Genomic DNA, 27,713 nt, shown 5'->3' on the forward strand with positions numbered 1-27,713 from the left:
TAAACCACGCTGCCCTTTGGGGTCACTATTACTTAAGCGGTTCACATACTCTGGAACAGGAGAAAGAGATAACTTTTATTGAATAAAAGGAAGTAACGGGGTACCGGGCTTCACGTTGAAAACGCGCGGTGGAGCGCACTTGCACGGTCGCTGGCCGTGGCACTCGCGTCCTTGCATGACGTATGGCGTAGTAAAGATTTTAAAGCACTGGAAGCAAAAAAGAAAGAATGCATGTCTGTATGATATAAATTTAGACAAACGGCGGAGGAGCAGTGACAGGCGAGATGCTATCTGAAGAAAGTTACCTGAAGGCTAGACGAGAAGTAAAAAAAAAAAACGTAGTCAAGAAGGATATAGTTGATATTGAATTGATAAGTAAAGTGCTGAATTAACTGATTTGAGAACTAAGTGGATGACAAGCTCGTTGGTCAGTTCTTTTTTTGTTGACTGAACTTTATTTCAAAATTGAGATATGCAGCATATGCTGCACGCGGCAGCGAGGGCGCACGGGATTCAGCCCATTTCACTCGAATGACAGCAACGTCACCCATGTTATCTGTCCACGCTCTATCAGTACACCATGCTCTACACATACGTCCATCAATCGCGAATTGCGCTGATTGTCCATGTGCAAATCATAGCATAAAAATAAGAGGGAGAAGGATCGTGATGGCTTATGTGATCTAAATTATGGAGGTCAGCAGACAAGTGTCGCACAGCGGCAGTCCTAACGCGTCACTTTTCTTCCTTTACGTCGAGTGATTATGCACCTGCACCTGGCGGTGGCTGGCAGTTGTAAATATGGCGGCCACGTTTGAAGGGGTGCTTTTATCCAGTCTGTCCGATACCGGTGAAATAACTCAGAAGTTTCCCATCCCTTTGCTTCTGACAGTCGCCGACGAGTCGGATAACCTCATCGTGAAGTTCAAGAAGCGTGAGTTGAGCCGTTAATCGGCGCCCTGCGTCGTACGCCGGTTCTCCAGAGTGGGCCTTCTTTGTCTCCGCGCGCATTGTTTACTGTAGTCCATGTCGCACGTTCTCTAATCTATTTAGGCCTAAGGTATTTTGATCGGCCCGTCGCAGTTTTATTAACGGTATCCCGATTGTCGAGAACCGTTTAATCATTCAGAGCCATCACAGTGGCGGTCGCTTTCGATAGTGCGTTCTCTTGCGACATCCCGGGCGCTCGTGCGCGTGGTGCAATGGCCAGCCTCGCACAGCCGGCGTCGCGCGGCGATTCTCGAACCTGCAGTCGCGACGCCGCGTCAGAATCGCGGGTCGCGAAAGTCCCAACGGTAGCGCGCAGTTTCAGGTCCGCCGAGAAGTGCGCCGCGGGCAGTGCTGAGAAGCGGCTCACGAGGGGCAAATCAGTTTGCACAGCCCCCTCTCTCTCTTGTGTTCGCACGGCGTGCAGTTTATCGCGAACGGATCGCACGCGGCCGGCCCGTCGCTGTGCTGCGCACAAATGATGTGCACGTAATGTGGCGAAAAGTACTGCCTACCTTTGCCTGAGGTACGCTCTTATATAGCCGAGGTAAATTCGTGAGAAATTCCCCTTCATGCACGCCGAGAGGTGCGCGCGTGATTGGACCCGATCGCTTCTTTCGCGGCAGCTACGGAACCTTGCAGACATTTTTTTGCGTTCATGCTTGAACCAAAAAAATCGTGTCGTTTCGTGGCACAAAATAGGTACGACATATTCGGGAGGATATCCTGGGACGAATTCTGTTACGGGTTTTTACGGGGAGAAGTGTCGAATCATGATTTAGTCAGGATCGAGCACGACTGTTGTTCGGACGTTATTCGGACGTAGTTGACAACGTAAGGTGTCTTAGCCATGTGCAAGATTGATGTATGAACTGATTCATCAAAATTCTCGCAGAATGAGTGGCCTGCAAAAAAATAATTTCTTGTCGTAATTGGTACTCGGAGTAGGTGTTATGTGCGCCTGAAAATTGAATAATGTTCTTCCTAGGCGGTTAAGACACATTTCAGAAAGGTGCCCAGTATGCTTACAAGTGTACTGCTTACAGAGCATAGATGGAGCTTATAGATCGGCAAGATGCTTGTTTGAGTGGAGTAGCGAGACTAAGGCTGAGTAGAACAAAAAAAATTGAAGAGAATTGGCGACATGAATGAGAACAGCCAAGTGATGTGGTGCAACAGTTGATTTGACAGGCTCAATAAATGGTCAGGAGGTGAATGACCGAGGGAGTCTGCTGTAACGACCCGCCTATGAAAGTCTGCTTAGCCTGTGTCTATTCATTTTGGAGGCACCATCTTTTGCATGACACCATCAGATGGGCTGAGGAAAGAGGAATAGAAGCGAGAAATGTGCGAAATAGTTGCCAGGGTGCACAGTTTGCGATGTTATAGCTACTTGTTCATTCATTTCCATTCTGCCTCTTTGGGCAGGCTGTAGTGAGTGTTTCATTGAATTAAAATGACGAAGCAAATAGTGATTACATCACAGCTTTTTTATGCCTGACCTTTCAGTCAGCCACCTGTTGAAACTGAAGCTGAAACATTAGAAGGAATTTCAGTATAAATTATTTACCATGAGTGGCTCATTTCAGATAGTTACCATTACAAATGTCCCACATTAAAAATGTGGTTAAGGAAGTGAAGCTAGTACCATTACTAATGTTCCACGCACCGTTCCAAATGTGATTAAGGAAGCGAAGCTGTTGGTGTGATGCACACACATTCGCGCACAAGAGAATAAGCTAAAGTAATAGAATGGTCTCACTGTCGTAGGTCACCAAACATGGAACCAATAATTCGTTTCCAGAGTATTTTGTGAAGGGCTAGGTTTGATTCACCTACTGTTTCATTGTTTTGGCTTTTTGTGACTACCAGCATTTTATGTTCTCTCACAGCTGTGGGATACCTGCTGTCAGGTGTGTAGAGTTCACCACCTCTATGGGTCCAAAATTGTTGGTTATTAGAGGATTCAGCATCGCGACAAACTGCACAAAAGGCGTCGCAGCAGATGTGGTGGTGGCGAGAAAACATTTGGCGGTGACATCTGCTATTGTAGCATTTCCACAGCTGCTGCTGCAGAGCCACAGTCGCTTCAATCTATGCCCGATTCACAAATAATGTAGGTTCTGTGAAAAACGCGAAAAGGTTGGTGTAATTGCAGAAGAGCTAGTGCTTCCTTGGGAAGAGCTTTACTGCGTTATGCGAGTCAGATAGGGAGTAATGCACGGTATCTTATGTCGTCAAATTTGCAGTGTCAAAGCATGGGTTTTGCAGCACATTGCATGCCCAGTTGATAGGAGGTCTTATTTGGGTGAGGAAAGTAATTAAGGCCCCGTGACCAAGTTACGACTGTATAAATGAACAGACACAGCACGTAGATCAATGCAGTTATGCTCATTTTTGCAAAATATTACAGCTGTATGCACTAGGAAAGGCTGTGAAAATTGAAACAAAATCCTGCCTACACTTCCTCTCGCCCCAAGCAGTCTCCTTTCTTCGCTGGGAACGGAATAGCCACATGTGCACTACATAAATGGCTCAAAGGATTTCACTGATCAATCACCCTGATTGACGGGTGACATCCTTCCTGGCATTTGGAACTTTGGTAGCCGGCAACGCACGGCCACGGTCTTTTTCTGCGGCTCTTGTTTTCGAATGTGAAAAGGCAAAGGGTTTAGCTTTGCTTTTGTTCCCCATTTCCATTTCTCTGAGGCCTGTGTATTGTTTTTTCGCTTTGACTTTTGTGTGTCGCAAGTTTATTGTGTCCTCGTGCATGTGTGCAGTGTAGCCGCATTTTGAATTCGTGGCTTATGTGTTACCGTGCTCTACAGCTCCATCGAAAACAATGTAGTTATAAAATGAGGGGGGTGGGGGGTGAATGATGCATTTCGTGATATGTTGCAAAATCCAGATGGACTTTACCTCCTGGCTACTGCGGCAATCTTCAATATTGGAGTTATGGCTGCTTTGTATCCGGTCGTTGTGGCTTAGGACGCAGCTTTGTGTTTTGTGCGCATTTAGCTTTCAATAGATAGGTGCACATGAGTAAGTGAAGTGCAGGCTCGAGGAAATTGTTTTTATGCTGCTGTTAGAAACTAAACCAAATCGAATCTTAACTAGCTAAGGCAAAAATGCATTTTGGCTGCAAGGCGTGGTGAGTGCTCAATTTTTGGCCACTTCAGGTTCTCGAACATGCACTGAAATTTTGGCAAACTGAGGTTTGCACGTTTTGCCTCTGTTGGAAATCAGCCACTGGGGCCAGGCATTGCAGACTTGAGCAGTGCCACATTGTAGCCGCCAGGTCACCTAAAAATTGGTGGACCGTCGTAGTGGAATGTCGTCGCATGTTTCTGCTTCTGGGCTGATCTGCTTAGAACGATGCAATTAAAGGCATTAAAGGGACACCGAGGACCAGTCAAGTTGGCTCGTGTCCGTATATTACCTCATTGTAACAGCAAAAGACTCTACCTTCACAGAAAACGGTGCTTTTATAAGCTAGAAAGGGCCAGAAAAAGAAATACTTGTGTCGATCACTGGCCAATTTCGCAAGTGCGCTGACAACTTTTCTGGGTGCAGATCCCAGAGGCTAGGTGTATCGCATCGCCTTTCACTTAAAAACAATGACCATGGAGTCCCATTCAGTTTTAATCCAGTGATGGGGAAATTTTCAAATGCGATTTTCTCTGCAATAAATTCTTCTTTTGCTGCCGAGGAATCAATTTTTTTCTAAGGACGGAGTTGTCCTCCTTAGTGTCTCTTTAAAGTAGTAGACACACCAAAATTCTGGTTGCTTGTTTTTAGATAATAGCGTACATGAGTCGTGGCATGGAATTCACCTATACCAGCTCAATAATTTATAAATTTTTTCTCTTGTGCCATTTCGGTTTCGATTTCAAAAGCCGAACGACGCTTGTGACGTCGCAGACTAGGTGTGAGGTTACCTGAGGCATGCAAAAACTGCAGTATAATTGCTGTTTGTTCATTTTTGCCATTCCAGTGCTTGAGCAGGCCTGTAAGAGTTGGTTCGAATTGAAATTGAAAGGAAAAAAAGCAGCCACCATACTTCAGTTTTTGTATACCTTACTTCACCTGCACCCGGTTTATACGTCACAGTTGTCACCTGGCTCTTGAGACCGAAACAGCATGAAAAGAAAAAAATTTGATTAGAAATTATTTCCCACTGGTTGGAGTGATCCACATGACTATGTTTTCTATGTGTTTTGCATCATTCTAAAGAAAACAAAACTGAAATTTGGTGTGTCTACTCCTTTAAGGGGTAGCCTTCAGCACCTTGCAGCTCGTGTATGTGCTTTTCGTTCCTTAGAGGGCCGCTGCATTTTGGGCGTTTATAGGGATTAGCAAGCATGCAACATGTATGGGGCCAACCAAATGCATGGTCCTGGTCATATCTTATCATGGAGTTAATTGAAACTCATCAAATGTTTGTGCAGATAATTATCGCCCTCTGCACAACAGGTCCAGTGACGCGTGCACTGTGATGGTGATAGTTGCATGATTCTGGTGCACATTTTTGAATTAATGGAATTCAGCGTTCGCAGCTCTGGGCTGTCGGTCACTTTTGTAGCGATAGCTACATTACGGTAGCACTTCGAGCCTTCAGTGTGGCGGCGGCGCGTGACCGTGGCTGATCACGTGGTGCGGAGCAGCTGCTGCTGCCAGCGACGCGACGCGCTGGCGAAACCGAGCTGCAACAGCTATGCGCATGCGTTGTGTCAAGTGGGATGAAGATGAATGAGGAATGCCCAGTGAAACGGAGCGGTGAAAGACCAACTTTGCAATTTGACTGAGCAAGTTCCACTCGGCAAACTGTAGCTATCCCGCCACTCAAGGTTTAACCAGAGCTAAACCACCGCCAATTCTTTTCTCGTCGTTATGCTTGCGTGTGTCCTATTGTATTGTTGGGTGGAAATGTGGTGCCATCTGTTGGCTGTTTTGGGAACTGCTTTTCTTTTCTGCAGGGGAGAGCAATGGGCCTGAGGCGGTGCACGAGGTGGAGATCTTCAAGGAGACGGACACAGCCCGCGTGGGCAAACGTGCCTTCGTTATCACCCACGCCAAGGGCACGCTCATGGTGCTGTTTCCCAGCAACCAGGGTACGTTCAGGATGCATCCCTCATTGGGGGGGAGAGGGCAGTTGGTTGCAGTTGGTCATGAAGCATGGTGCAGTTGGTTGTGTAGCTGTCTACTGGAGGTGGATGGGGTTTTGGTCTTTATAATGGGACTGCGCAATCATGCATATTACAGCAAGAAACCGACAACCGGCATTTTTTTTCTTTGTGGAGACCTCGTAGCTAGAAAACCTTGGTGGACGCTACATAGTGTGTAGAATTGCTTGCACAGCAACGCTAGCAGAGACAAATTAAGCAGAATGCACCGTCCTTATTACTAACACAGGGCACTCGGGCAGCGCAGACGTTCCACAGTGAAAAAAGGCTGCTTGCCTTTGCATTTGATATTGTGGATGACAACGTAAGTCATCTCGACTTTTGCAGGATGCATAAACCAGAGAGCAGGAAGTGGAAACCGTTCCAGATAGCAACGCTCAGTGTTTATGCCTTGAGTGTGTATTACAGGTTATTGGCATGGATGGCAGGCACCGAGCTGGCACAGCTTCGCTCTGCGTTCTCAGTATTGGGACAGCAAAGTCCCGGTCAATAGTGCATGCTGAGATTACACAGCATAATTTTCGCTAGAGATTAATTCAGTGTAGGTCAACGCAAAGCAGGCTGCTGTTAAATTACTGAGGTTTCGTTTTGGGCAACAGCACAGCACCACCACCATTGCTACACTTTGGTATCTGTTCTGCTTTTTGTAATGTGGGCCCCCTGTAAGAATTTAGTATAAATGAGTATGCATGTTCGCCTTATGTTTATTTGGATGTTGCCATGAAATGTTGCCACAAGGCTGGAGAGAAATCAAAATGGTACTGATGTGTGGTGTGCAGAGTGTCTGCGGTTCCACCGTATAATAGACGCCTTCAAGACAGGCCTGAACAATTCCACCTTCCGGCAGAGGACCGACGAGGCCTCGGCAACCCAGTACTTCCAGGTAAGCTCTCTTGAGTGCCAAGTGGTGTGAGGTGCAGCAATCGCTTTGTTACCAGAAGGGTTCGATTATTAGTTTTTGCAGTGAATGTTTGTACACTTTCTGGCTTGGTAGCAGGCATGTCATTCCAGCAAACGTGGTTTGTTGGTAATTGGACCAGATCTACCTCTTTGTGTGGGGTATTGATGAATGCTTCAAACTTCAGTGCAGAACTTCAGTACTAACAGAAGTGTGCTTTCTTTTTTCCAAAGCAATGCGAGATGTGTGTGAGGGATGAGCTGACCACAGATCTGATGGCAGTGGGGAACGCAAGGGCATGAAGTGCCATTGCTTTGAAGACCTGCAGGTTTCATGGCAGATTCTCAGCTCATGTGTGTCCTGTTGCAGTTCTACGGCTACCTGTCACAGCAGCAGAACATGATGCAGGACTACATTCGCACCTCCACCTACCAGAGGGCCATACTCAACAACATGGAGGACTTCAAGGACAAGGTGCGTTGCCAGCATTTGTCCAGATTCCTCGAATGAATTGTTAACTTCAAAGTGCTGGTTTCTAATGAATGCGTTCTAAGGAGACATTGAAATTGGGATGTTACCTTCATAGCTTTTTCCTGCTTGAAGCTGAGAAGTGTTCGCGATTGTGGAACATGGCTTTAAATTTTCATCTTTCGGTTTATATTTCGGAGCTTTCAGCAAGCGTGAATGGATGTGACGGCGTTTCTTTTATGGTCCTGGAAGTTGTGTTGCTCTGCTCTAGAGAAAACAGCAGTTTCCACGCGTGGAAAATGCGCGAGCCAAAAGTGGGTGTGCCGCCTGTCCTGGTGCAGGTGGTGCTGGACGTGGGCGCCGGTTCGGGCATCCTGTCCTTCTTTGCGGTGCAAGCGGGAGCCCGCAAGGTGTTTGCCGTTGAGGCCAGCTCCATGGCCAAGCATGCCGAGGTACGTACCTTGCTTTTTATTGATGGTAGGAAATTGTCAGCAGTTTGAACGCAGGCACTGGTTGAGTAGTATCTGTTTTATGCATGTGTGTATTTCACCTGAACATGTTTTTTCTGAATAGCGAAGGCTCTGGGTTGTATTGGGAAGCAAATCCACGAACGTACATTGGCATTTCGTGGTGTGTGGAAAGGTGCAGCATTGGCCTCCAAAAGTAACATTATTGCAAGGCAGTATTCAGGGCGTGACAAGGTGCAAAATCTGTGTGCAGGACTTGGCTGTTCAACAGTGGTATATTTTCTGCACTCTTTTTGACACGTCAGCAGCCGCTGTGGCTGTTGAAGCACTATTCGGCGCTTATGGGGCTGCATTATAACTTCCTGCTGTTACATTGAACATTTTACTCTCCCCAGATTTTACATATAATGGGTTACAGAACTAGTTGTGATGATTTTAAAGGTTCTTTCTTTCTTTTATTTTTTGTATGTGTCAAGTTATAACCCCACCATCAGTCCATTTTGTCCATGCAGCATCGGGCTATGAAAGTGCAGCAGCTCTGAACAGTTTTAATGCCTTTGTAGTTGAAATTCATATCAGATTAAAGACAGCATGTCCTGTTTGTGGCAGGCAGGCAGACATTATTCCAGAGTAGTGAAGTGATCATGCATGTAACTGGTTGAAGTGAGCCAACGATTTAGCCTGCTCTAACCACATGTAGCGAGAAGACCAAATGTGGTCTTGCTGCGCCTGCTTGGTGATGGCCATGGCATCATGTTGAGCCCTGCCACACGCAGTGCCTGGTGTACCACAATAAGCTCTCGGACAAGGTGGTCGTGATCCCTGGCAAGATTGAAGAGATCACACTGCCAGAGCCCGTCGACGTGATTGTGTCGGAGCCCATGGGCTACATGCTGTTCAACGAACGCATGCTGGAGACCTACCTGCACGCCAAGAAGTGGCTCAAGCCCCAAGGTGAGGAGGAGGAGGAGGAGAGAGGCGTGTTTGGTGCCCACCTTTACCCGGCTGACTCTGCCTCCTTTTTGTGCGCAGGAAAAATGTTCCCGACTCGGGGAGACCTGCACATTGCTCCCTTCTCGGACACCTGCCTCTACATGGAGCAGCTCAACAAGGCTAATTTCTGGTAAGGCCCGATTGTGTACTTTACATTCTTGGAGCCTAACGGCAGCTACCTTTTGATGACGGAAGAGCTGTTGCACCGTTAAATGCGGTTGAGCAAGACTAGGGTTGGGGAAATAGTATCATTGGGATAACATTTTAATTACCTGGTTTTAACACATTTTTTGTTCTAATGCACTCTCATGTTTCATTGTCACGGAAGTCGAAGAAAGTTCAGTTCCTGCGGGAGCCCGAAACTACGTTATATCTGCTTCTGCGTTTTGCTTCTTGTCACTTTCTTGGTGGTGGTTCTTCTTCTTCATGGCGGCAAGTGGTTCTCAAAGGTGCAGACGTGCAACAACTCTGTTGCAAGGCTAGCAGTTCAACACAGTGCGCCTTGCACAGTGCATCTTGCCTGCTGCTAAACATGAGCAGCAGCTCCCGGGTTGCCATGGTTCAGTGCAAATGGTTGCCATTGAATGCAGTGCCTTTAAAAATGGATGGACTCCCTCAGTGTGTTGGGCACGCATGTCCGCATGATTGTAGTAATAAAATTTCGTCGTGGAACAGAACGTTCTAGCCGGGAAATGGGATGTGCGATAGATGTACACTCAGGTTAACCTTTTGAATTCCTTTCTTCAATTCTTTTTTTGTTGATGCGTCAGAATGAGCAAAATGATTGAATTTAGTACTAAAATGGAAACTATTAGGACTGATGGTATTTGGGCCTTAGATGTACATTTACTACACCTGCACCACATTTTCCATTCTCAAAAGTGCAAAAAAATTTGATAGAGATTTTGGGCTCAGTTATTGAAATTGGTTCCATGTATAGTGAAAGCTCGTTAATTCAGGAATCCGAATAATCTGAACTGCTGGCTCGGTCCCGGCCGACGCCTCTATGGCATCGAACGCTCCCTAGTTTGGACGCTATGACTCTCCCACCGGTTAATTCAAACAGGCTCTCGTGAAGGGAGGCTGTGTCGAGGTATGACCGGGTAGCAAGAGGTCATCAAAATAGCCCTACTCAAAACCTGAATTCCATGCTGCAGAATCGCTCGCACACCTCTGCCGTGCACGCAATGGCAGGCGTGAGGACAAAGAGGCAGCCCTAGTCTACAAGAGCAGTACAACCGCCTCGTTTCAGTTTTGCTTTTCTGAGCTTTGTGCTTGACCAGTTAGATGCTTTTTTTTTCTCTCTCTCTCTCTCTCTCCCCCCCCCTCCTTTTTTTCTTGCTGCTTTGGCGTTGCTGAGCTGTTTCCTTCACTTCCATCCATGTAGTTCCGTTCTTCCATTGCACTGAAACTGTGTGCTCGTCGCGTGCCGTTTGCTGTTTGTGGGGTGAAGCCTTCTCACATGCCACAGCATCGCTTATAATGGGTGTGACGCAGTAGCGGTGGAGCTCCACCACTTCGCACCCTGAAGGTTGCGAGAGGCCCTTATTATTTTGGAACAATTCTGTTTCGATGGTCCCGACAGTATGTACCTTATAGAACATTGATGGAAACATGAACAGTTATTACCGCGCCGTTTCAAATGTCAAAATGAGGCAGCCATTGTCCAGTCTTTCACCAAGGAAATTTACCACAATGCAAGAAGCAGTTCGACATTTTCTAAAATTTTTTTTTTTGAGTCATTCGATAATTCGAACATTTTTCCTGTTTACGGCCATGGCATGTACGGCCGTAACAAAATGACAACACGCAACTGAACACCTTGGAAGTAACCTGAGTAAACAAAGAGGAGAGAGATAGCACCACGCGAGTGCTGGCAGTAAACCAAATGAAGCGGCAATCAAGATAAAAATCGTCTCTTGTGCAGCTCCACAAGAGCAGACGAAGTGAGCGGAGAAACTGAAATTCTCGAGCGTGGGACCGTAAACCATGTGAACTTGGTTTGTAAACTTGCTTGAACTAGGCAAATATTAGTTGTTTTTTTTTAATTGCTTTTGCAAGTCTCAAGAGGTAGCACCCCTTCCTAGGCTAGTGCAGTAGGTATTGAATAGTGACCCTGTCAACGTCGTTGCACGCCTTGGTCAGCCGGTGTACTAGATGCTCCAGTTTTGCAGCGGGAAGAGTGCCAATGAGATTAGTGCACATGGATGGCAGTGCTGTGGTTCATGTCATTCTCGGTGCTGCATCTAGCAAAGGGAGCTAACACATCGTGGCACCGAAGTTAGCAGCCATGGCTTGGCGACAGCAGGAGTATGCCGAGCCTTGACGCTTGCTGCTCTGAACTGCTAGGGTGTTTCTTGTGCACAGGCGCGCTTTCTTGCAGCTGTCGACATGAAAGCTTGCTGTGTTTTTCAGCGAGGACACAATGCTTCACTTGGCTGAAAAAGCACGGTAGGCCCCTGCTAAGTGCTCTTTTGCCTGTGCAATTGACTGTCCATAGCGTCCGCAGTACCGTCGCTACATTGTCTGGCCTGCCTGTGGTAGAGCAGGCAGGGGCCAGAATAGATTTTTGCTTCTAGAAGTGAAAAAGAGCACAGTAGAAGGTTATCAACCCACAGTTGGATGCTACGGACCTCGTGCGCAATGTATTTTGCATGGGCTCAAGCAGTAGCTGTCGTGAATGTCTAGACATTAATGTGGTGCTAATATTGTCGCTTGTTTTGTCGATTGGACAGGCATGTGACAAGTGGTTCATCATGGTGATCCTTGATGCAATGCCTTTAGCTTTTGTGTAATGGCCAGTATTAATTGATGCGGTTCAGAAAGGTGATAAAAAAAAGTCTCTTGTTCGATTTGGCTGCACTTGCTGCACCATTTTGAGGAATGCAGTGTTTTTGTATTCTTTCCTCCAGTGCCAAGCGCACCTGTTTGTGTCCGGTGTTCCTTATGCGAAGTGTGCGTGATTCAATATGAATTCTTTCCTTACTGGCACTTGCCAAAGTGGAAGTGCATTAAAGTCAAGATGGTGATGGCCATGCACAGTTTGAAGACAGTATGAGACAGTGTGATAGTGCCATTTCTTTCATGAAAGGATGAGTGGATAATTCAGAATTGCGAGCCTGTGCAGTCAAGTCTATCATGGCAGGCAGCTGTGCAGTGCATGTTAATAAATCATGCAGATGCAACACATGCAGTGGCTTTGTTCAGAAAATGGCCAACGCTTAGCTGCAATTTGCTGTGTGAAATTTCTCCATATGGCCCAGGATGTTGGTGGCCGTTGATGTAGGTGGCACCCCGATGGCTGCGATTGGATGGCGATGCCAGTGCAAGCAGGTGACCAGGCCTGCACTCGCTGATTGGTTTTGGAAGCAGCCTCGGAGTGCTAGTGTCAAGCTGCTCTTGAGCTGCCCGTACGGGTGCTGCACATTCACGGCACTCCCACAGAACTTCACGATGGAACTAGTGCAGCAGGTGCGGCCAAACTGAACAGACCCAGAGTTTGCAAGCAAGCTGCTCGGAAAATACAAGACCAAGGAAACAGCAGCCTGTTATTGGTGTAGATGTTGTGTCCGCCATCCTCCCTTTTGTCAACATTTAGACCCACTGGTACGGGCCATCTCTGCCAAGGTTTGTGACGTAGGTGTGGGGCCGCTGTCCAGGTACCAGCAGAGCTTCCATGGTGTGGACCTGTCCAGCCTGCGGGAGGCGGCCGTCAAGGAGTACTTCCGGCAGCCCATTGTGGTGAGTCGGCCTGCAGGGTACTGAGAGCATATGTAACACGAGAACACATGTGGTAACGAGTGAGACCAACAACTGGAATGACCTTGCTGCTCTAATCTCTGCGATAACAGACAACTTGCAATTAGTTTTAAATTGGCCATCAGTGATTACCATGACCACCCATAATAGTCTTCTGTTAACCGCACTTTTTTTAATGCTAAAATAAGTAAGATAAATTCATAGGGACACCTAGTTCCATCATGTGTTGACCATGTGTTAGCATAAGCAGCTGTTGATGCCTTCACCAGAAGTGACTGCACTTCCCTCCAGCCAATGGGAATGCTTTGCTCTGCTGATGTCGCTTCTCTTCAGCCAGTCAGCACCTAGTGACACTGAACACAGTGTCCCGTGCTGTGCTTTTAGTCCTTAGATCACGGCAAAACGAGCCGCCGAGTGTGCTTAACTGTCGCTGTAGCTGCTTAAAGCTCTCAACTGACCCTTTCAGGCATTATGCACGCAATTGTGTACTTCGCGAATCACTGCTACAGCTGGCAATGATCTTCTTGTTTAAGACAAATTTTGCACCCTTCATAACGCAACAGGGGTGCCTCTTCATTTCAATTATTTCTCGAAATAGTTCTTAGAACCATTCGTGAAAACTGTTACTGTTTTGCATTGCGAACCTGGTTAACTGGCTTTCCTGAAAAAAAAAAAAAATCGATGTATTAGAGCGGCCGTTTTTGGAAAGCGCCCTACATTGACATTTGAAGCCTCGGTAAAAAGGAGGCAAATTGGCGAGAGGGGACCCCAGTTTATTTTCAGGCATTGAAAAGCGGGAGATGGTGAGAGGTGACGGATGGCAAGAGGGAAACCACAGTCGCCAGTCAGTCGAGGGGAGGGGAAGAGCGGAGAGAGTACGACTTATCAACTACCTGCTTGTATGGTCTGAACACATCAGTGGCAGTGGCTGCTTTGTTCCAGGGGGAACGCTAATGCCATAATCAGATATCTGTCAAGATAAAGGCAGATTTTAACGCGACAGCATTAAGCAGCTGGTGTCGCAGAAAAGCCGCTGTCGTCGGCGGCATTGGCCCTGAGCGAAATTGGCGCATCGCATCTCGGTGGACACCTGTACTGCGCCGTAAGGGAAGGGATTTTTCCTTCCCTTATGGCGCAGTACAGGTGTCCATCGGAATTATGAGACAGGCATCATTTCCTTTCCTTAAAACCAATTTTCATTTCATTTTCCTTCCCTTACGGCCTGGTTCAGTGTCTGAGATATGCGAGACAGGCATCCTTTTCTTAAATTGTCCAATGGCCACGCATTGCGCTGAACTGGGGATGGTGTTCCGTGCACTCCTTGGCAATGCTGCAACACGCTGGCGCGTCTCACTCTTAAAGACGAAGTGACGAAGTTAAAGCGTCCTCCAAAATTTTTAGCTTCAAAGGACCCCCCCACCCACGCCAGCCTGTGACGTGGGCCTATTCTCCTGAACTTGCTAGCCTGAGTAGCGGGACAATGCAGGGAGGGGACTATCCCCAACAATGCAGGGAGAGGACTATCCCCAACATTGCAGGGAGAGGACTATCCCCCACAATGCAGGGAGGGGACTGTCCCCTTTCATCTGCCACTCCCTGCATTGTCAAGATAGCAGGTTCGTGATAATCGGCTGATGCCATTGGCTGGAAGGGATCTCAAGAGGGGGAAAACCTCATGTTTTTTTCTTGATTTGAACTCAACTATACCACACTCTGCCACATCGTTCGTTGTGTGTGGGATTTTTTTTAAAAGAGAAATTGCAAGTTGTGTGTGAAAATACCGGCACTGCAACAGATGTGTCAGGTGTCCTCCAAGCCGTCTGTGATGCCGTTGTGCCATGTCGGAGCACGGAGCTTCCACCTCTGCATGACCCTCACTGCACAGGGAGGAAGTGGCATGTAGGCCGCACTGAGTCTTGGGCTGTGTGATGTGCAGGACACGTTCGACGTGCGCATCTGCCTGGCTAAGTCCCTACGGCACACAGTTGACTTTGAGCGTGCGTCGGAGAGTGACCTCCACTGCATCGAGGTGCCGCTGCAGTTCAACCTGCTCCAGTCCGGGGAGCTGCATGGCCTCGCCTTCTGGTTCGACGTGGCCTTTGTCGGATCCGTGTAAGTGAGGGACGCAGGCTGCTGTTGTGCCTGCAGCCACTTTTGTATCGAACTTAAAGGGATCGTCTAGTCAGAGGATGTGGGAGAGAGCGACCACTACCCACTGAAGAGCAACTCCTTGGAAGAAAATGTCGACATGCAGCGACGCAAGTCGATTCAAAGTAACACCTATAGCAGACGTGGGAAGTTGACTGTTGTCGGTGTACAACGAAGGCTGAGAAGCAACTGCGCCTGCAACAGATGCGGAAAGCCGCCCGATAATGGCACACTTGCGACATTGCTGGTGTCACAAGGCAAAGCTCTAAACGATGTGTGAATTCAGGTGTCATGTACCAGAGCAATCATCTAATACAGTGGCCGACCGATTTTTAGGACTTGCACGATATGCAGACTTCGCTTAGGAATTAACCGTCGCACATCTCATAGAAATGTGTACGAGTACTTCTTCACGACCGATATTTCGAACTTTGTTCTATTATTCGGACTAAGATAGATGCCAACAATACTGTGGAGATTGTTTATCACCCGAAAGTTTGTTACTTCAACCTAATATAGACGCGAGCAGGCATTGTTGTCACAACAAACCCCTGCTTCTCTGCTGTAAAAGATGCCATCTTGGATTTAAACAGAATCTGCAGGCACTGACGGAGTGAATCAGACGGACCGGCTTGAACAGGCTTGGCTATTTGTTAATGGGACGCACTCCATTGCCATCAAGATGGCTTACAAAGAGCGCGCAATCGCATTGAAAACTGTAAAACGGGACAGCTGCAGCGTCCGGCGCGGCTCGGACGCCGCCACCTATGGTGCGGGCCAACAATCACGGTAGAGGTGAGGAAGGGGGGGGGGGGTGCATTCGGAGGAGCGCTTGCTTCAGCTCACGTCTTCGCATGGGCTACCTCTCTTTCTTCGTGAGCAACATTGCCCCATGCAAACTGACTGCGAATGCATTCATTTGCAGCACGACTTACGCATTGCACTGTCTGGTAGGTGGAACATGGGGAGCGGTGATTTTGAAAGCCGGTTTTTCTCAGGAAAGTTATTTTTTTGAAGTTCACGGATTTGTTGATGCTGTTCAATTATTCGGACTACTTTCGAGTCCCGCCGAGTCTGAAAAGTCAGTCGGCGGCTGTACAGGGGCTGATGCCTGCTTTGCAAACCGCTTTATGCAGGGAAAATGGGAGTGTCTTTCAGCTTGTGCGATACTATGACTTGCGGTTTACAATGGACCTCACGAGCATACAAGAATGATACCACGAGATACTCTCATTGTGTTGTAGTGTTCGTAGTGAGTTGTGTGTCATGTTTTAATTGTCTCTCTCATCTTAGACAACCAGTGTAGGGTTTTTCAGTGTAGGTTTTTTTTTTTACTGCGGCAGCAGTTAAGGTCACATTTCCCGGCTCTGCGGCGTCCGCATAGCTCAATAGGGTTTGGCGGGAAACGAGGAAAAAAAAAGTGCCGCCAAGTGCCATGTCATGAACCACAGTGGTGTGGGCTAGCGGTTGTGTCGTTCATGTGGTGCATTAACGAATAAGTAACTAAGGATATGTTCACCACTGCAAGCATCTGTTGTGGAATGTCTCGTCACGGAGGCATGTCAACGAGTGTTATTTGTTGTTGTTGTATGGGTGTTAGCACACACAACTGTACCTGGTTGTGTGCACCCCCTGCAGGCAGACGGTGTGGCTGTCGACGGGGCCGACGCAGCCGCTGACCCACTGGTACCAGGTACGGTGCCTGCTCGAGAGCCCGCTGTTTGTGCAGCGGGGTCAGCGGCTGGGCGGCCGGGTGGTACTGCGCTCCAACCGGCGCCAAAGCTACGATGTAGACATTGAGTTGGAGCTGGAGGGTGGCATCCGGGCAGCCAACAGCCTGGACCTGAAGAACCCCTTCTTTCGGTACACGGGGCAGCCGCCCCAGCCTCCACCCGGCTGCCACGATACATCGCCCAGCGAGGCCTACTGGGCCACCCTGGACGCTGCTTCAGCTACCAACGGTATGGCAGTGGTCTTTACCATTTCTTCCTTTCTTTCTGCCTGTCTTTGTCTTCTCTCTTGACTACTGGCACGGGGGCTTGTGGGAACAGTGGCGCTCTTTGGTTTCTGAACCTTGGACAAAATGAGTACTCCTATAGGGCTTGCACACAGAAAGGGGATGTTTCATTCAAGCGATTTTATGCCACCTTCGCATTGCTCACACATACCTTGCACACAATTTTTCACTCTCAAAACGACACAGACCTCCATGTGAAGCATGTAGTGACATGGTCACAGCAAACCATCTTTGAAAGGAAGGAATTTGAAAGCCTTCTTCTTTTAACAGAACATGGTCATCTTAACTGAATGCTTGGTACATCGTAGCTTCTTATATGCTGTAAAACCCGACGCTGCAACAACAAAAGTGGAAAGGGGCCCCCAGCAAAGGTCGTCGGCCATCAAAGTGGTGTCGACTACCACGTCGCAAACCCCCCTGCCAGAACTGCCGGCCGGCAGCAGAGATTGCTGTAACGTCTGCCCGGATGGAGCCGTGGCATGAAATGACATATGGCTTGGCTCTTCGTTGTTTGCAGGTTGCTACTCGTACAGGCCTAGTGGTGAAGCTGTCAACTATGGTGCCTATGCTTTAAGCAGTAGGTACTTAACCTTAACCTAATTGCTATGGACGGCGCAATGGACGTAAGGATTTGAACTTTTGCTGAACTCTATTGGCCCCCACTGTGTGGGTTTGTGCCGGTCACGTTTGTTGGGATGGAGTGCAGTCACCGATGCTGCAGGGTAAGGTTAGGGGTGTTGCCTTTTATGGCTTGTCTATTACTCAGCTGGTGTTCGTAAATCTCGCCGGTCACGTTTGTTGGGATGGAGTGCGGTCACCGATGCTCAGGGTAAGGTTAGGGGTGTTGCCTTTTATGGCTTGTCTATTACTCAGCTGGTGTTCGTAAATCTCGCCGGTCACGTTTGTTGGGATGGAGTGCGGTCACCGATGCTCAGGGTAAGGTTAGGGGTGTTGCCTTTTATGGCTTGTCTATTACTCAGCTGGTGTTCGTAAATCCCGCCAGCTGGTCAGCAGTGCAGCGCACCACATTGAATCTTTGGTTTTGCCTTTATAGTTGTTTCGACGTTGAGATTACCATGCTGTTGGTTTGTGTAATACCATAGTGGCAGAAAATTCTCTCTCTAACCTGCAGATTTTGATTCGTGCACTCAGACACATTTGGTGTTTTTGCAAATGTGCTACTGTAGTTGTTGCTGTGTCCAGCAGCCTTAGAAAGTAGCAGGCAAGTTTATATAAATCAATAAAGAAAGCTGCACACAACGAGATGGAGCGCGCCCAGAAGAGAAGAAAAAATGCCTTCTTGAATAGACACCTTTACAGCCTACATCGTAAGCGCATGTCTTTCTGGTGTGGTGGTCAAAACGTGCCATTTCTGACAGTGTGGTGCAGCAGGCGCATTGCATACCGAAGTGGCTCTAATCGGGAGAAGAAAGGCGGCTGGGGGAATGCTTGGTACATGCAAAACCAGTTCAAAGGCAAAAGTGGGCAATTTTGCCCATTTCTCTTTGGCATGACATTTACACTGGGGAGAGGTTGTGCATCACAGATGTGAGGCTTCTTCAGCTTGTTGTCCGAAAATTGCTGTCCATGCATCACCTCTGTTCTACTCGAAGTAGCAGTGACATTGCATGGATTTGCACCGGCTAAATACAATTTCGGCCTAACTGTGAAGTTATGTTCCACATGATAGTTTATTGTTGGGGTGTTATCTCAGCGTTGCTCACCTTCTTGATAGTATTGTTGTCGTTCGTGCTTTTTTTTTTTTCTGGAGTTTGGGATAGCCTTCTTCATTCACATATGTACAGGTGCGGACATAAGAAAACGGAGCACGCAGTTCTATTCTAAGAACAATCATACCTTCTCTATTTGCAGAGGTAAAATTTTATTCCTCCAGGTATCCAGTCAGCATGCGCACACTGCAGTTGGCAATTTCAGTTAGGCAATACGTGAACAATGTTAATAGGCAATGGTGTACTCCATTTACTTTTGGCCTCACCTGTGCATTTTGTAAAGCAAGTGTGTACTACAACAAAAACGTCTCTTGATTATGTTGTTGCAAGCTGATTCAAGTGGCTTAGTGAACTAAACTGGTAGTTTGTCATGTGGGTGGATAGTGGCATGATAATTCAGAAAAATTACCAGTACAGTAAAAGGTCGTCAATTTGACCGTCGTTAATTCAGAAAGCCAAATACAGTCAAACCCCAATCCAGTCAACGTTTCCGCCACAAAGAAGCATTTTTCAGATTCCTTGTTAACAAACCATACAAGGTAATGCAATTATGTCCCCCCACGAAGAACAGTTTCCGGAGTGAGGTCCTACTTCAACAAATCTTAAAGCGAAACATTCTACTCTCCGCATGCAAAGCTCAAGGTCAAAACTAAAATAAGTGGCCTTCAACCAGGAGGAGGGGCGAAGATGTGACTGTGATGTCAGATCACGTGCCTCGTTCGCCGCCGCTGCCACCCTTGTCTTGGGTGGCACCTGTGCCACCGCTCGTTGAATCACATGCTTAGAGTGTAGAGGGACAAAATAAAAAGTGGCTGTCTGGCAAAGCCTTGCTAGACGACTTCATGGCTGAACAGCGTGCCGGGCCTTCGTGGCAAACGATTTGCGATCGAAGGCAAGCAGAGTCGAATCATCCAGCTGACATAGCCCAGAGACAAGCTGCGTTACAGCAAGAACGTGTGGCCTTTGATACAGAGATGGATGAAGAACGAGAGCAGAGACTGGAGAAAACTCTAACCTTGCTTAAAAGGCGGGGCCGAGCTTTTCGCTCGTCTTGCTAGGTTCAGCCGGGTTGAACTACAGCCAGTTTTTTGTGTAAGTACTGCACTTTTTTTCCAGATTTGAGGGCCAATTTTCGGGGTGTGTCCCATACACGTGATGTGCGTAAAAAAATTTTTTTCAAGTAAAAACATCGATCGCGGAATGAGTGGCATTCATTCTACGTTCAGTCGTCACTCGCGGAGTATTCAGACTGCAAGCTGGTGCTATGCTCTTGTGCGCGCTCATCCCACAAGTCGGACAGCATGTCTGCTGTCAACACGTAGCTGTTGTTCCACGCTTCCATCTCTTGACAGAGCAACCCTTCTTCCAGTTCGGGTGAGGTTAGAGCCACCACTACGGTGAACTAACACGCTACGACGACCACCACAACTCCCTTGCGGAGCTGCTGATACTGATGCTGATATGGATAGCGGGAGCTCGCGGTGGAGGAAAAAGTTGACGATGATGATGGATGGATGGATGGATATGGCTGAACCCTTTACATCGGGCGGTGGCTCAAGCCACCTAGCCATGTCTTGTGAAATTTTACTCCTGTCTTGCTTTTAGCCACCAATCACCACGACCTTGGGCGCCATCTATGGGTGGCACCTGGAAGCTCCTGTGCACATGCGTCGCCTCCACGATAAAGTGTGCTGTTGCTCACGAAGGCCACGGCGCGTGCATTTCGAAGGCTACTCCCGCGTGGGTCGTGGGAATTTTGGGTGCGGCCATTATAGTGATGTTTTTAATATTTCCTTTGGGAAAACGGTGTGGCCCATACACGAGTGTGGCCTCATACATCAGTGTGGCCTTTACACGCATTTATACGGTATTTATTTATTTTGGGCATCCACATATAGTTGTTTGGGGGGGGGGGGGTGTAATTAACGAGAGAAATTGCAGATGTATTTTTGTGACATGGCTGAGAAGGTGTGGTGGAAGGAGTGTAGCCTTGCTGAACGGCCCTCATGTGCACATGTGTGTGTATGTGTGTGTGTGTGTGTGCAGCTGGAGTGGGAGCGGACAGCGCGGCAGCCGGCCAGCTGGTAATGAACGGGGTGCCACTGATGAACGGCACGGGGGTGGTGGACATGCACGTGCAGCCAGTGGTGGCCCAGCAACAGCCACTCGGAGTGCACCTCTCAAACGTGGTCTCCCTAGGTGAGTGCACGCTCTGGGGCACCACTGGGGCTGCATGGGAGGCAGGGATGCTTCTCTAAGAGTGGGTATCACTTCCTGCACAAGTTCAGGCAGCACAGCACCCGCCACCTGCTGCGTCAGGGACCTTGCACAAATTCTCAGCATAACTGTGCCTGTTTAAAGTGCAAGTTGGGCAGGTATTATGCAAGCTGTTTGTTGAGGACAACATGGCTCTTCATTTGCTGATGGACGATATGGATACCGTGGCCCTGCTTTTTTTCTTGGCGGTAACAACATAGTTGGTATGAATTTTACGATGATATGAATTCGTAAAATTCACCGGCAGAGCGCCTTGTGTATAGTGTGCGGAATTCAGAATGTTTTCAACACACTCCTGGATTACTACAGATGATGCAGACGTGCTGGCCACGACTGCACCCTCGAGCACTAACCGCTGTCTGCACATCGGCGGCGTCATGATCGCCGGTTGCACTGAATGCACTGCGAGGGTGTAGTGAGCGTTACGTCACTACTATAGCTGCATTCGATTCGCCTGTGGTTCACTGCATCGCCTGCACCGGTTCATGGTGCACTGCACCAGAGCCCTCGATTCACAGCACCCTCTGCACCGCCGTCCGCGATTGATTTGGGTGCAGCTTTAGTGCCGCTTTGGTGCAAGGAACCACGGCACCAGCCTCCAGGGAAGTGGAAAAAAGTTCACGTGCAGACGGCTTTCAGCAGACGACGCGCAGACGACACACGTTAGCTGGTAGATATTGAACGTGAATTGAGGGACGTTTTCGCTTACGTCGACGGGTTCAATGTCATTCTTTGAGAAAATGGCGCTGAAACCTAGGCGACAGCAGAAAATTTAAAATTGGTTTCGAAAATTGTTGCAAAACACGCTCGGATTCGCCCTGCCCGCAGTTTCCCAACAGCCTACACACCGTTGTTGCGCCGCTCAGTGGTTAGGGCGACAGCAGGCAAGTTTGTGTTTTGTGCTGTAGCTTCCATGTTAATTGTGACAGGCCGTCCGTGTGCTTGCAAGTTCACACGAAACTTGTGGTGCAACAACGGTGTGTGGGCTGTTAGCAAACTGCGGGCAGGGCGAATCCAAGCGTGCTTTGCTACAATTGGAGCCGGTACCTGTGCCTGCTGCGCTAAGCATGCAGGCTGCAGATGCTGATTTCGCCGCTGCCTGGCCATTCTGCTGTGGCTACGGTCACGCCGGGGCTAGCGCTAAGCAGCACGGAAGCCTCCTGGTGCTGCCGAAGGACTGTTTTTTTTTTTTTATCACTGCTTATAAAGAGCTAAATTAGTGAGGCGGAGTCTCGGCGGTGATTTCCGGGCGCTCTCCCCCTGTGCATCGGAAAGTATGCAGGGGCCAATGGAAGCGTGCCGAAAGTTCTTGCGAACGTCTCTCTGAGTGTCTGAAGATCCTCGTGAATTCGTAATTGAAATAGCTTGCAACCATGCTTTTATAGCACTTCGGAGCTCGACTGCCATAGGTCCAAGCAAGTGAGTTGCAGCAAAAGACAGCACGGAGTCTGTTTCCTCGTATTCACTTTTGGAATGGTAGAACTACTCCATAACAAGGAGCTATGCAATGTCGTCGTCTTCGACCATGGCTGACTCAACTCTCGTTAGGCATGAAAGCGACCGCAGATGAAAAATACACATTTGAACTCGACACCACCACGGTGGGCAGATGACAAAACCTGTCTGCACGCGCTCGATTGAAAATTGTTGCACCTATGAGGTGTGGTGCTGCTGACGCGCTGCACCAGCACCACGGAACTGATTCTGCACCGCGCTGGCACCAGTGGCACTTTTTCAGGATTGGTGCCGTGAACCAGCACTGAATCGAATGCAGCTGATGTGTGGCAAAACCATTGTGTCTTCACTTTCAAGCCGAACCTAAGCGTAGCCATGCAGATGTAGCTCTCGCATCACTCCAGGTTTAACCAGAGCTAAACCACAGCCAATTTTTCCCCTACCCTGTGAGATTAGTGTCATCTAGATTCAACCATATTTTCTTGAAACCTTGATCTATCTGTCAGCTTGAGCAGCTGGGCGCATGCTCTAGATAGAAAGGGGACAGGACAGTGCTGGCTGCAACTATGTCCACGAGGATGGAAGGCAGTTGTATACAGTTTATTATCTTTGCTTTTCTTAATATCAGGAGAAAGCAGAGGCACTTGTTCTTCCCGTGAGTTCCCCACCTCGGTCTTCGCAAAAATTAATGCGGCATGAACTTACGGCCGCGTCGCATATTTTGGTATCTGTGATGGAAATGTGGTATGGACAAGTCCAGTGCAGGCGTGACGTAAGCACGAGTCTGGCTCAAATACCAGCTGATAGTATCGCTTGCAAGCTAAACATGGTAAATTATGAAATTTGAAATTTTTGAAGCCATTTTTCTTCGCAGAGTTATATTTAAGTGCACAGATTTTTCGGGCTGTTCAATTTGAGTTGCGCAGCCGGCAGCCATATTACCTGCTCGCACTGGCACCTGCAAGGAGTTGCCACTCCTGTGTGCTCTTGCCCTGTGGCCATGCACCAGATGCTTCGGTCAGCCGCTCATGCCGGGGGTTTTGTCTTCTTCCTCAGGGTCACTGCCAAGCCCCGGTACAGTAAACTCAACCAAGACGGTCAATTCGAGGGCACAGGCCGTTCCCACAAGTTCAATTGGTGGAGGCATCTCACCAGCCTTGTTCAATCAGGTAGGCCACTAGGCAAAGCTAGCTGTCTGTGGCATGCCGTGCGGAATTGCACGAATGAGCTCACTACCACCCATGAGCCTACAAAATGTGTGCTGTTGTATCTGTTGCATGTTGTTTCGTGGGGACCATCATCCTTGCATAGCAGCATGCGAGTCATGCTGCTGCTGTAGCTGAAGCAGCCTGTCTCTTTGTGATTGGATGAAAAGTATATTGAAGCCGTCGCGGTGGCTCGGTGGTTGTGGTGCTTGGCTGCTGACCCGAAAGACGCAGGTTCGATCCCAGCTGCGGCGGTCGAATCACGATGAGGCAAAATCTAGAGGCCTGTGTGTCGGTGAACGTTAAAAGAACTCTTATTTCCGCATGCCCCCCACCCCCCCGCCAAATCTAATATCTGAATTTTGGGGCTTAAAGGTAGTTTTGGTTGAACAGCAAGTAGTACATGTCTTATGCCTGTTCCCATTTCCGGCAGGATGCATGAAGCTCCATTGTTCAAGAAGGAAATCGGAGGGTTGTACATGTCTACTTGTAATTTGGGGGTCGACTTGTACGCAGCAATATATAATGGACTCGGGAGGCAACCACAAGTGCACCTAGTCGTTTCTTTTCTTGTGGTTTATCTTCTTTTTCTTCTGCCTTTCTTCAAAACGACATGTACAAACTAGCCCAAATTAAAGTTTACTGGAATGTATCCGGTTGGCCCTGGAAGCAGGAGTACTGGGATTGCTCGGTAAAAGATTAGACCCTGGCTGTTTGTAAGCTGTCCCAATGCCGCCTCAAGTTTTGGTGGTTCCAAGCTCTGGTGACATCTTGTCTTTTTTCCTCACCCCCTTCCTCCGCAGCAACAGGTTCTCCTCAGCAGCAACACATCTCAGTTCCCTGTAAATAACAGCCTCATGATTGGAGATTATGTCACGCCCGGCAACATCCTCATGCCCACTGGCGCCTACAAAAACTGAGTGCCGGGATGGTCCAGCGGTGCCTGAGCTCTGCCAGAGGAGGTAGCAAGCGGCCATCATCACGGAACAAGGCTCAAAATTTTCTCTCGCCTGCGTCCTGTCTGCTGCCATCGCACACACACGGCTCTCCTTTCTTTGTGTTGGGTGGCCTGTAGTGTCGCCAGCCCCCCTTGCCGTGGAAGCGCACGAGCATTCGGCACAACAGAGCACTTGTGCAAAATGCTCCGGTTCCCTCCGTCTCTGCCGGGGTTCTGCGGGGATGTCTGGTCTGTGATAATCGACCTGGCTGTCACTTTGGCAGAGTGGCATCCACACACACGCACAAGCCATGCGCACAAGCTGTGAAGCGTTGCTGCCTGGGCTTTGGCTCATAGTATTGGTGTAGCGGTGGGTCTTGGGAATGTCAGTTGTCACGAGGCTTCAACTTCGGGAATATCGGTTCTCATGAGGCTTGATTAAAATGTAGGGCCACGTGGTTGTGCTAGGTGTGGCACGTTGTCTTCTGGCAGGCAGAAACGACAGCTCTTGTGCCCGGGGTGGCATCCTGGACCTTTTCGGTGGTTGTGGCTGTGATTGCTGGGCCTGGAATGGAATGGAATGGAATGTACGATGCATGTGTTATGAATTAAGCCGCGGCACCTTTACAGTGCTGCTGGGCGTCGTTCTGTACTAGGTGCTAGTGTTGCAGCAACCTCTTGTTCAGTCAGAAGAGTGCAGTTTGGCGATGCTTTTTATTTTACGTGTTGCATGCTTTTATTTTACTCTTCAAACATAATATTCATTTTACTTTTTTGCACCAAAGTGATGATTTTGCTTGTAAATGTGGTGGTTTGACCAAGTGGTTTGTAACCTTGAGGGAAGCAAAGTCGTGCCAAGCCAGCCGGTAGGAATTGGGCTGACCTGCGGTCTTCGTGGAGAGACTGCCAAGCGGGAGCCATCTCTCTAGGAGTCTTCCTTCCAGTGGTTGCGCTTTTCTGATTGTTAGGCGTGTGAAGACTTCCTGGCGAAAAGACAGCTTGTTGAAGGGGCTGTTTGCAGTGCACTCTAGGTGAATACTACAGTGGTGTGAATAAAGCCAAGGACAGGTGCAGAGCCGAGTGGCACGCATCAAAGACAACTGTGGCATGTGTCTGTGTCGCTTTGTTTTGTGCCTAGCCTAGCTCCCCGAGTGTTTGCACACCATTCTAATACTCCCTAGTGCAGCTGTGTGCACGGCTGCAGCCCTGTTGCATGTTGGCACCCCGCGTTTTTGTTGCGAGCAACATTCAGTGGCAGCATGCGCTGCTCGCTTCAGCAGCAAGTTTGGGGCATTTCGTTCTAGCAGCTCTGTTGGTCTGAATGCCTCGTTGACATACCTCTTGATGTTGCCAAGGGACAGTTTGCCAGTCCCAACACTCGGGGGTGTGTGACGAGAGCCAAACGGAGGCCGCTCACATTGCGGTGTCCTGTCGAGTGTCTGTGCATTTGAGCCAGGCACCTGAGCTAGTGCCGTTAAGTGCTTGTTTGTTGTGCACCAAGCAACCTCGGACCCTTGGTTTGGTGCCTGTGTTGGCCAGGCAGCGAGCAGAATTATTGCATTCGTCACTTCTCATTGTTGCTGTTCATTTCCTTTGGTGTACAGAACAGGCTTCAGGATTAGTCTTGAGCGTGTCCGAGTGTACAGCCGCTCGATGTGCTTTTAAGTGCTTGACACGCCCTGATTTGCTCAGGTCTCTGACATTTTTTTTGTTTAGCTCTCGTGGCACGCTAGTGGTGCTTCTCATTAATGGTCAAACCACTGGTTGAAAGTGTGTGTGCATGCGCGTGTGTATGTGTACAGAGCACGCATTTTGCGGCTGCACTGTCGGTCGGCCTAGATTGTGTCGCAGCTTCTTGTTTTAAGGAGGCTGTGACCCATTGCGTGTACATTTCTTCTTGATTTGTTAATTTTTTTTTTCTGTGTGCACCTTTGAACGCAGATTTGTCCTGGTCTGCCAGGGCTCTGCCGTTTAGCTTGGGGGTAATTGACCCAGGAATGGTGGAACAGTGCTCAAACATTTTTCTTTTGCCCTCCCATGTCTTGTCTGTGTATATGGGTTCTAGTGCACTGTCAATGTTCTCACTTAATGTGTGGCAGCTGGAAATGTCAGTTGCTTAGCCGAGATTAACTTCTTGCTGAGATGAGCGCTTTCAATTTGCTGTGGTCCTAACAATGGCAGTGGCCTTCGGGTTCTTTGCTCATTCCCCGGTACATTTCAGAGCGCCAAAGGCGGTCAATTAACAGGCAGTTTCTGGTTCACTGGTGAGGGTGGTACGAGTGTAGATTTGAACCAGCTGCTGGGAGGGAAGTAAGTACTGGAGTGAGCTGCTTCAAAAGGTGGCATATTGCTCCAGCCTTCATGATGGCCTAAGCTGTGCCCTGCCCATATACCACCCGCCCTAAATTACTGGGTGCACTTTGCAGCTCTGGTTATCTTAGGCGAACATAGAGCAGTGCTTGGTACTGTGTTTCGCTACTCTAGATCTAAGCAGCACTTCTTGAGCAATGTGTGCTGGTGTGTGCATGTCAGCTGCATTTTCTGTAAACATTTGTAAATTAGTACCCCTCTTCTTTCTCTAGGAGCAAATTGCTGTTGTCATTTATTTCTTGTGTGACGTAGACGAAGTAATCCTTTCCATCAGTTTGGCTGTAATTCGGTGGCTTTGCGAGACAGCCATTGAAGCGGATAGGATTAAACCTGTGATATGCTTCTCGTCTCTGTCTATGATTAAGGCTTTGAAGTAGGCAAATCTGTAAAAGTGTGGCATTTTTGTGTAGCGTGAGAACAGTTCAAGCCGGGGTTGAACTCGGCAGGTGCCAAGAGCTCGTTTACCCCGCCGGAAAAAAAAAAAAACGCTCTTGCAATAAACTAATGCCTGCACATGTGGTTCATTGGACTTTGATTGTGTCACGCCCTATAAGGCTCTCATGTCGTGCATGTCTGCAGACTTTGCTGGAAGTCTGTCTTGTATTCGGAGGAGGACGTGTTGTGCTGCGGAGAAGCCTCTGGCCGCCGCCTTATTTTAGGAAGCCCCAATCGAGCGAGGGTAGTCTGCAGAGAAGCGTTTCGCAGAGAAGCAAACTGCCGACAGGACAGGAGAAAGTGATCTAGTGTTTTGATTTCACCACATGTATGCTTCACAAAGTTTCGGCAGAGAACCCTGATTGGAACAAATAAAAGTTTAGT

The 27,713-nt window shown here is 48.4% G+C and overlaps 1 protein-coding gene across 6 annotated transcripts; it reads left to right on the forward strand.

Moving 5' to 3' along the window:
* Positions 1-572: 572 nt before the first annotated feature.
* On the forward strand, positions 573-27,423 carry Art4 (arginine methyltransferase 4). 6 transcript variants are annotated; one of them, XM_077643406.1, is made up of 14 exons: positions 573-934; positions 5,964-6,098; positions 6,950-7,053; positions 7,438-7,542; positions 7,878-7,988; positions 8,780-8,957; positions 9,036-9,126; positions 12,656-12,737; positions 14,692-14,867; positions 16,542-16,864; positions 17,438-17,501; positions 20,697-20,849; positions 23,439-23,551; positions 24,391-27,423. In XM_077643406.1, exons 1-14 carry the CDS (start codon positions 802-804, stop codon positions 24,435-24,437), a joined length of 1,815 nt encoding a protein of 604 aa, XP_077499532.1. In that variant the 5' UTR covers positions 573-801; the 3' UTR covers positions 24,438-27,423. The 6 variants fall into 6 exon arrangements, with proteins under 6 accessions (XP_077499532.1, XP_077499534.1, XP_077499529.1 ...); XM_077643408.1 differs by having other exon boundaries at positions 24,397-27,423; XM_077643403.1 differs by having other exon boundaries at positions 17,438-17,497.
* The last annotated feature ends 290 nt before the right edge of the window (positions 27,424-27,713 follow it).

Source organism: Amblyomma americanum, chromosome 11, assembly GCF_052857255.1.
Source record: "Amblyomma americanum isolate KBUSLIRL-KWMA chromosome 11, ASM5285725v1, whole genome shotgun sequence".
Classification (NCBI taxonomy): domain Eukaryota; kingdom Metazoa; phylum Arthropoda; class Arachnida; order Ixodida; family Ixodidae; genus Amblyomma; species Amblyomma americanum.

Excerpts from the sequence above, each read along its gene's own strand:
- Art4 (XM_077643403.1), top strand. The coding sequence starts at position 802 with ATGGCGGCCACGTTTGAAGGGGTGCTTTTATCCAGTCTGTCCGATACC. Across the intron at positions 7,989-8,779 it reads CCATGGCCAAGCATGCCGAG|TGCCTGGTGTACCACAATAA; the intron begins GTACGTACCTTG and ends TGCCACACGCAG. Across the intron at positions 14,868-16,541 it reads GTGGCCTTTGTCGGATCCGT|GCAGACGGTGTGGCTGTCGA; the intron begins GTAAGTGAGGGA and ends CACCCCCTGCAG.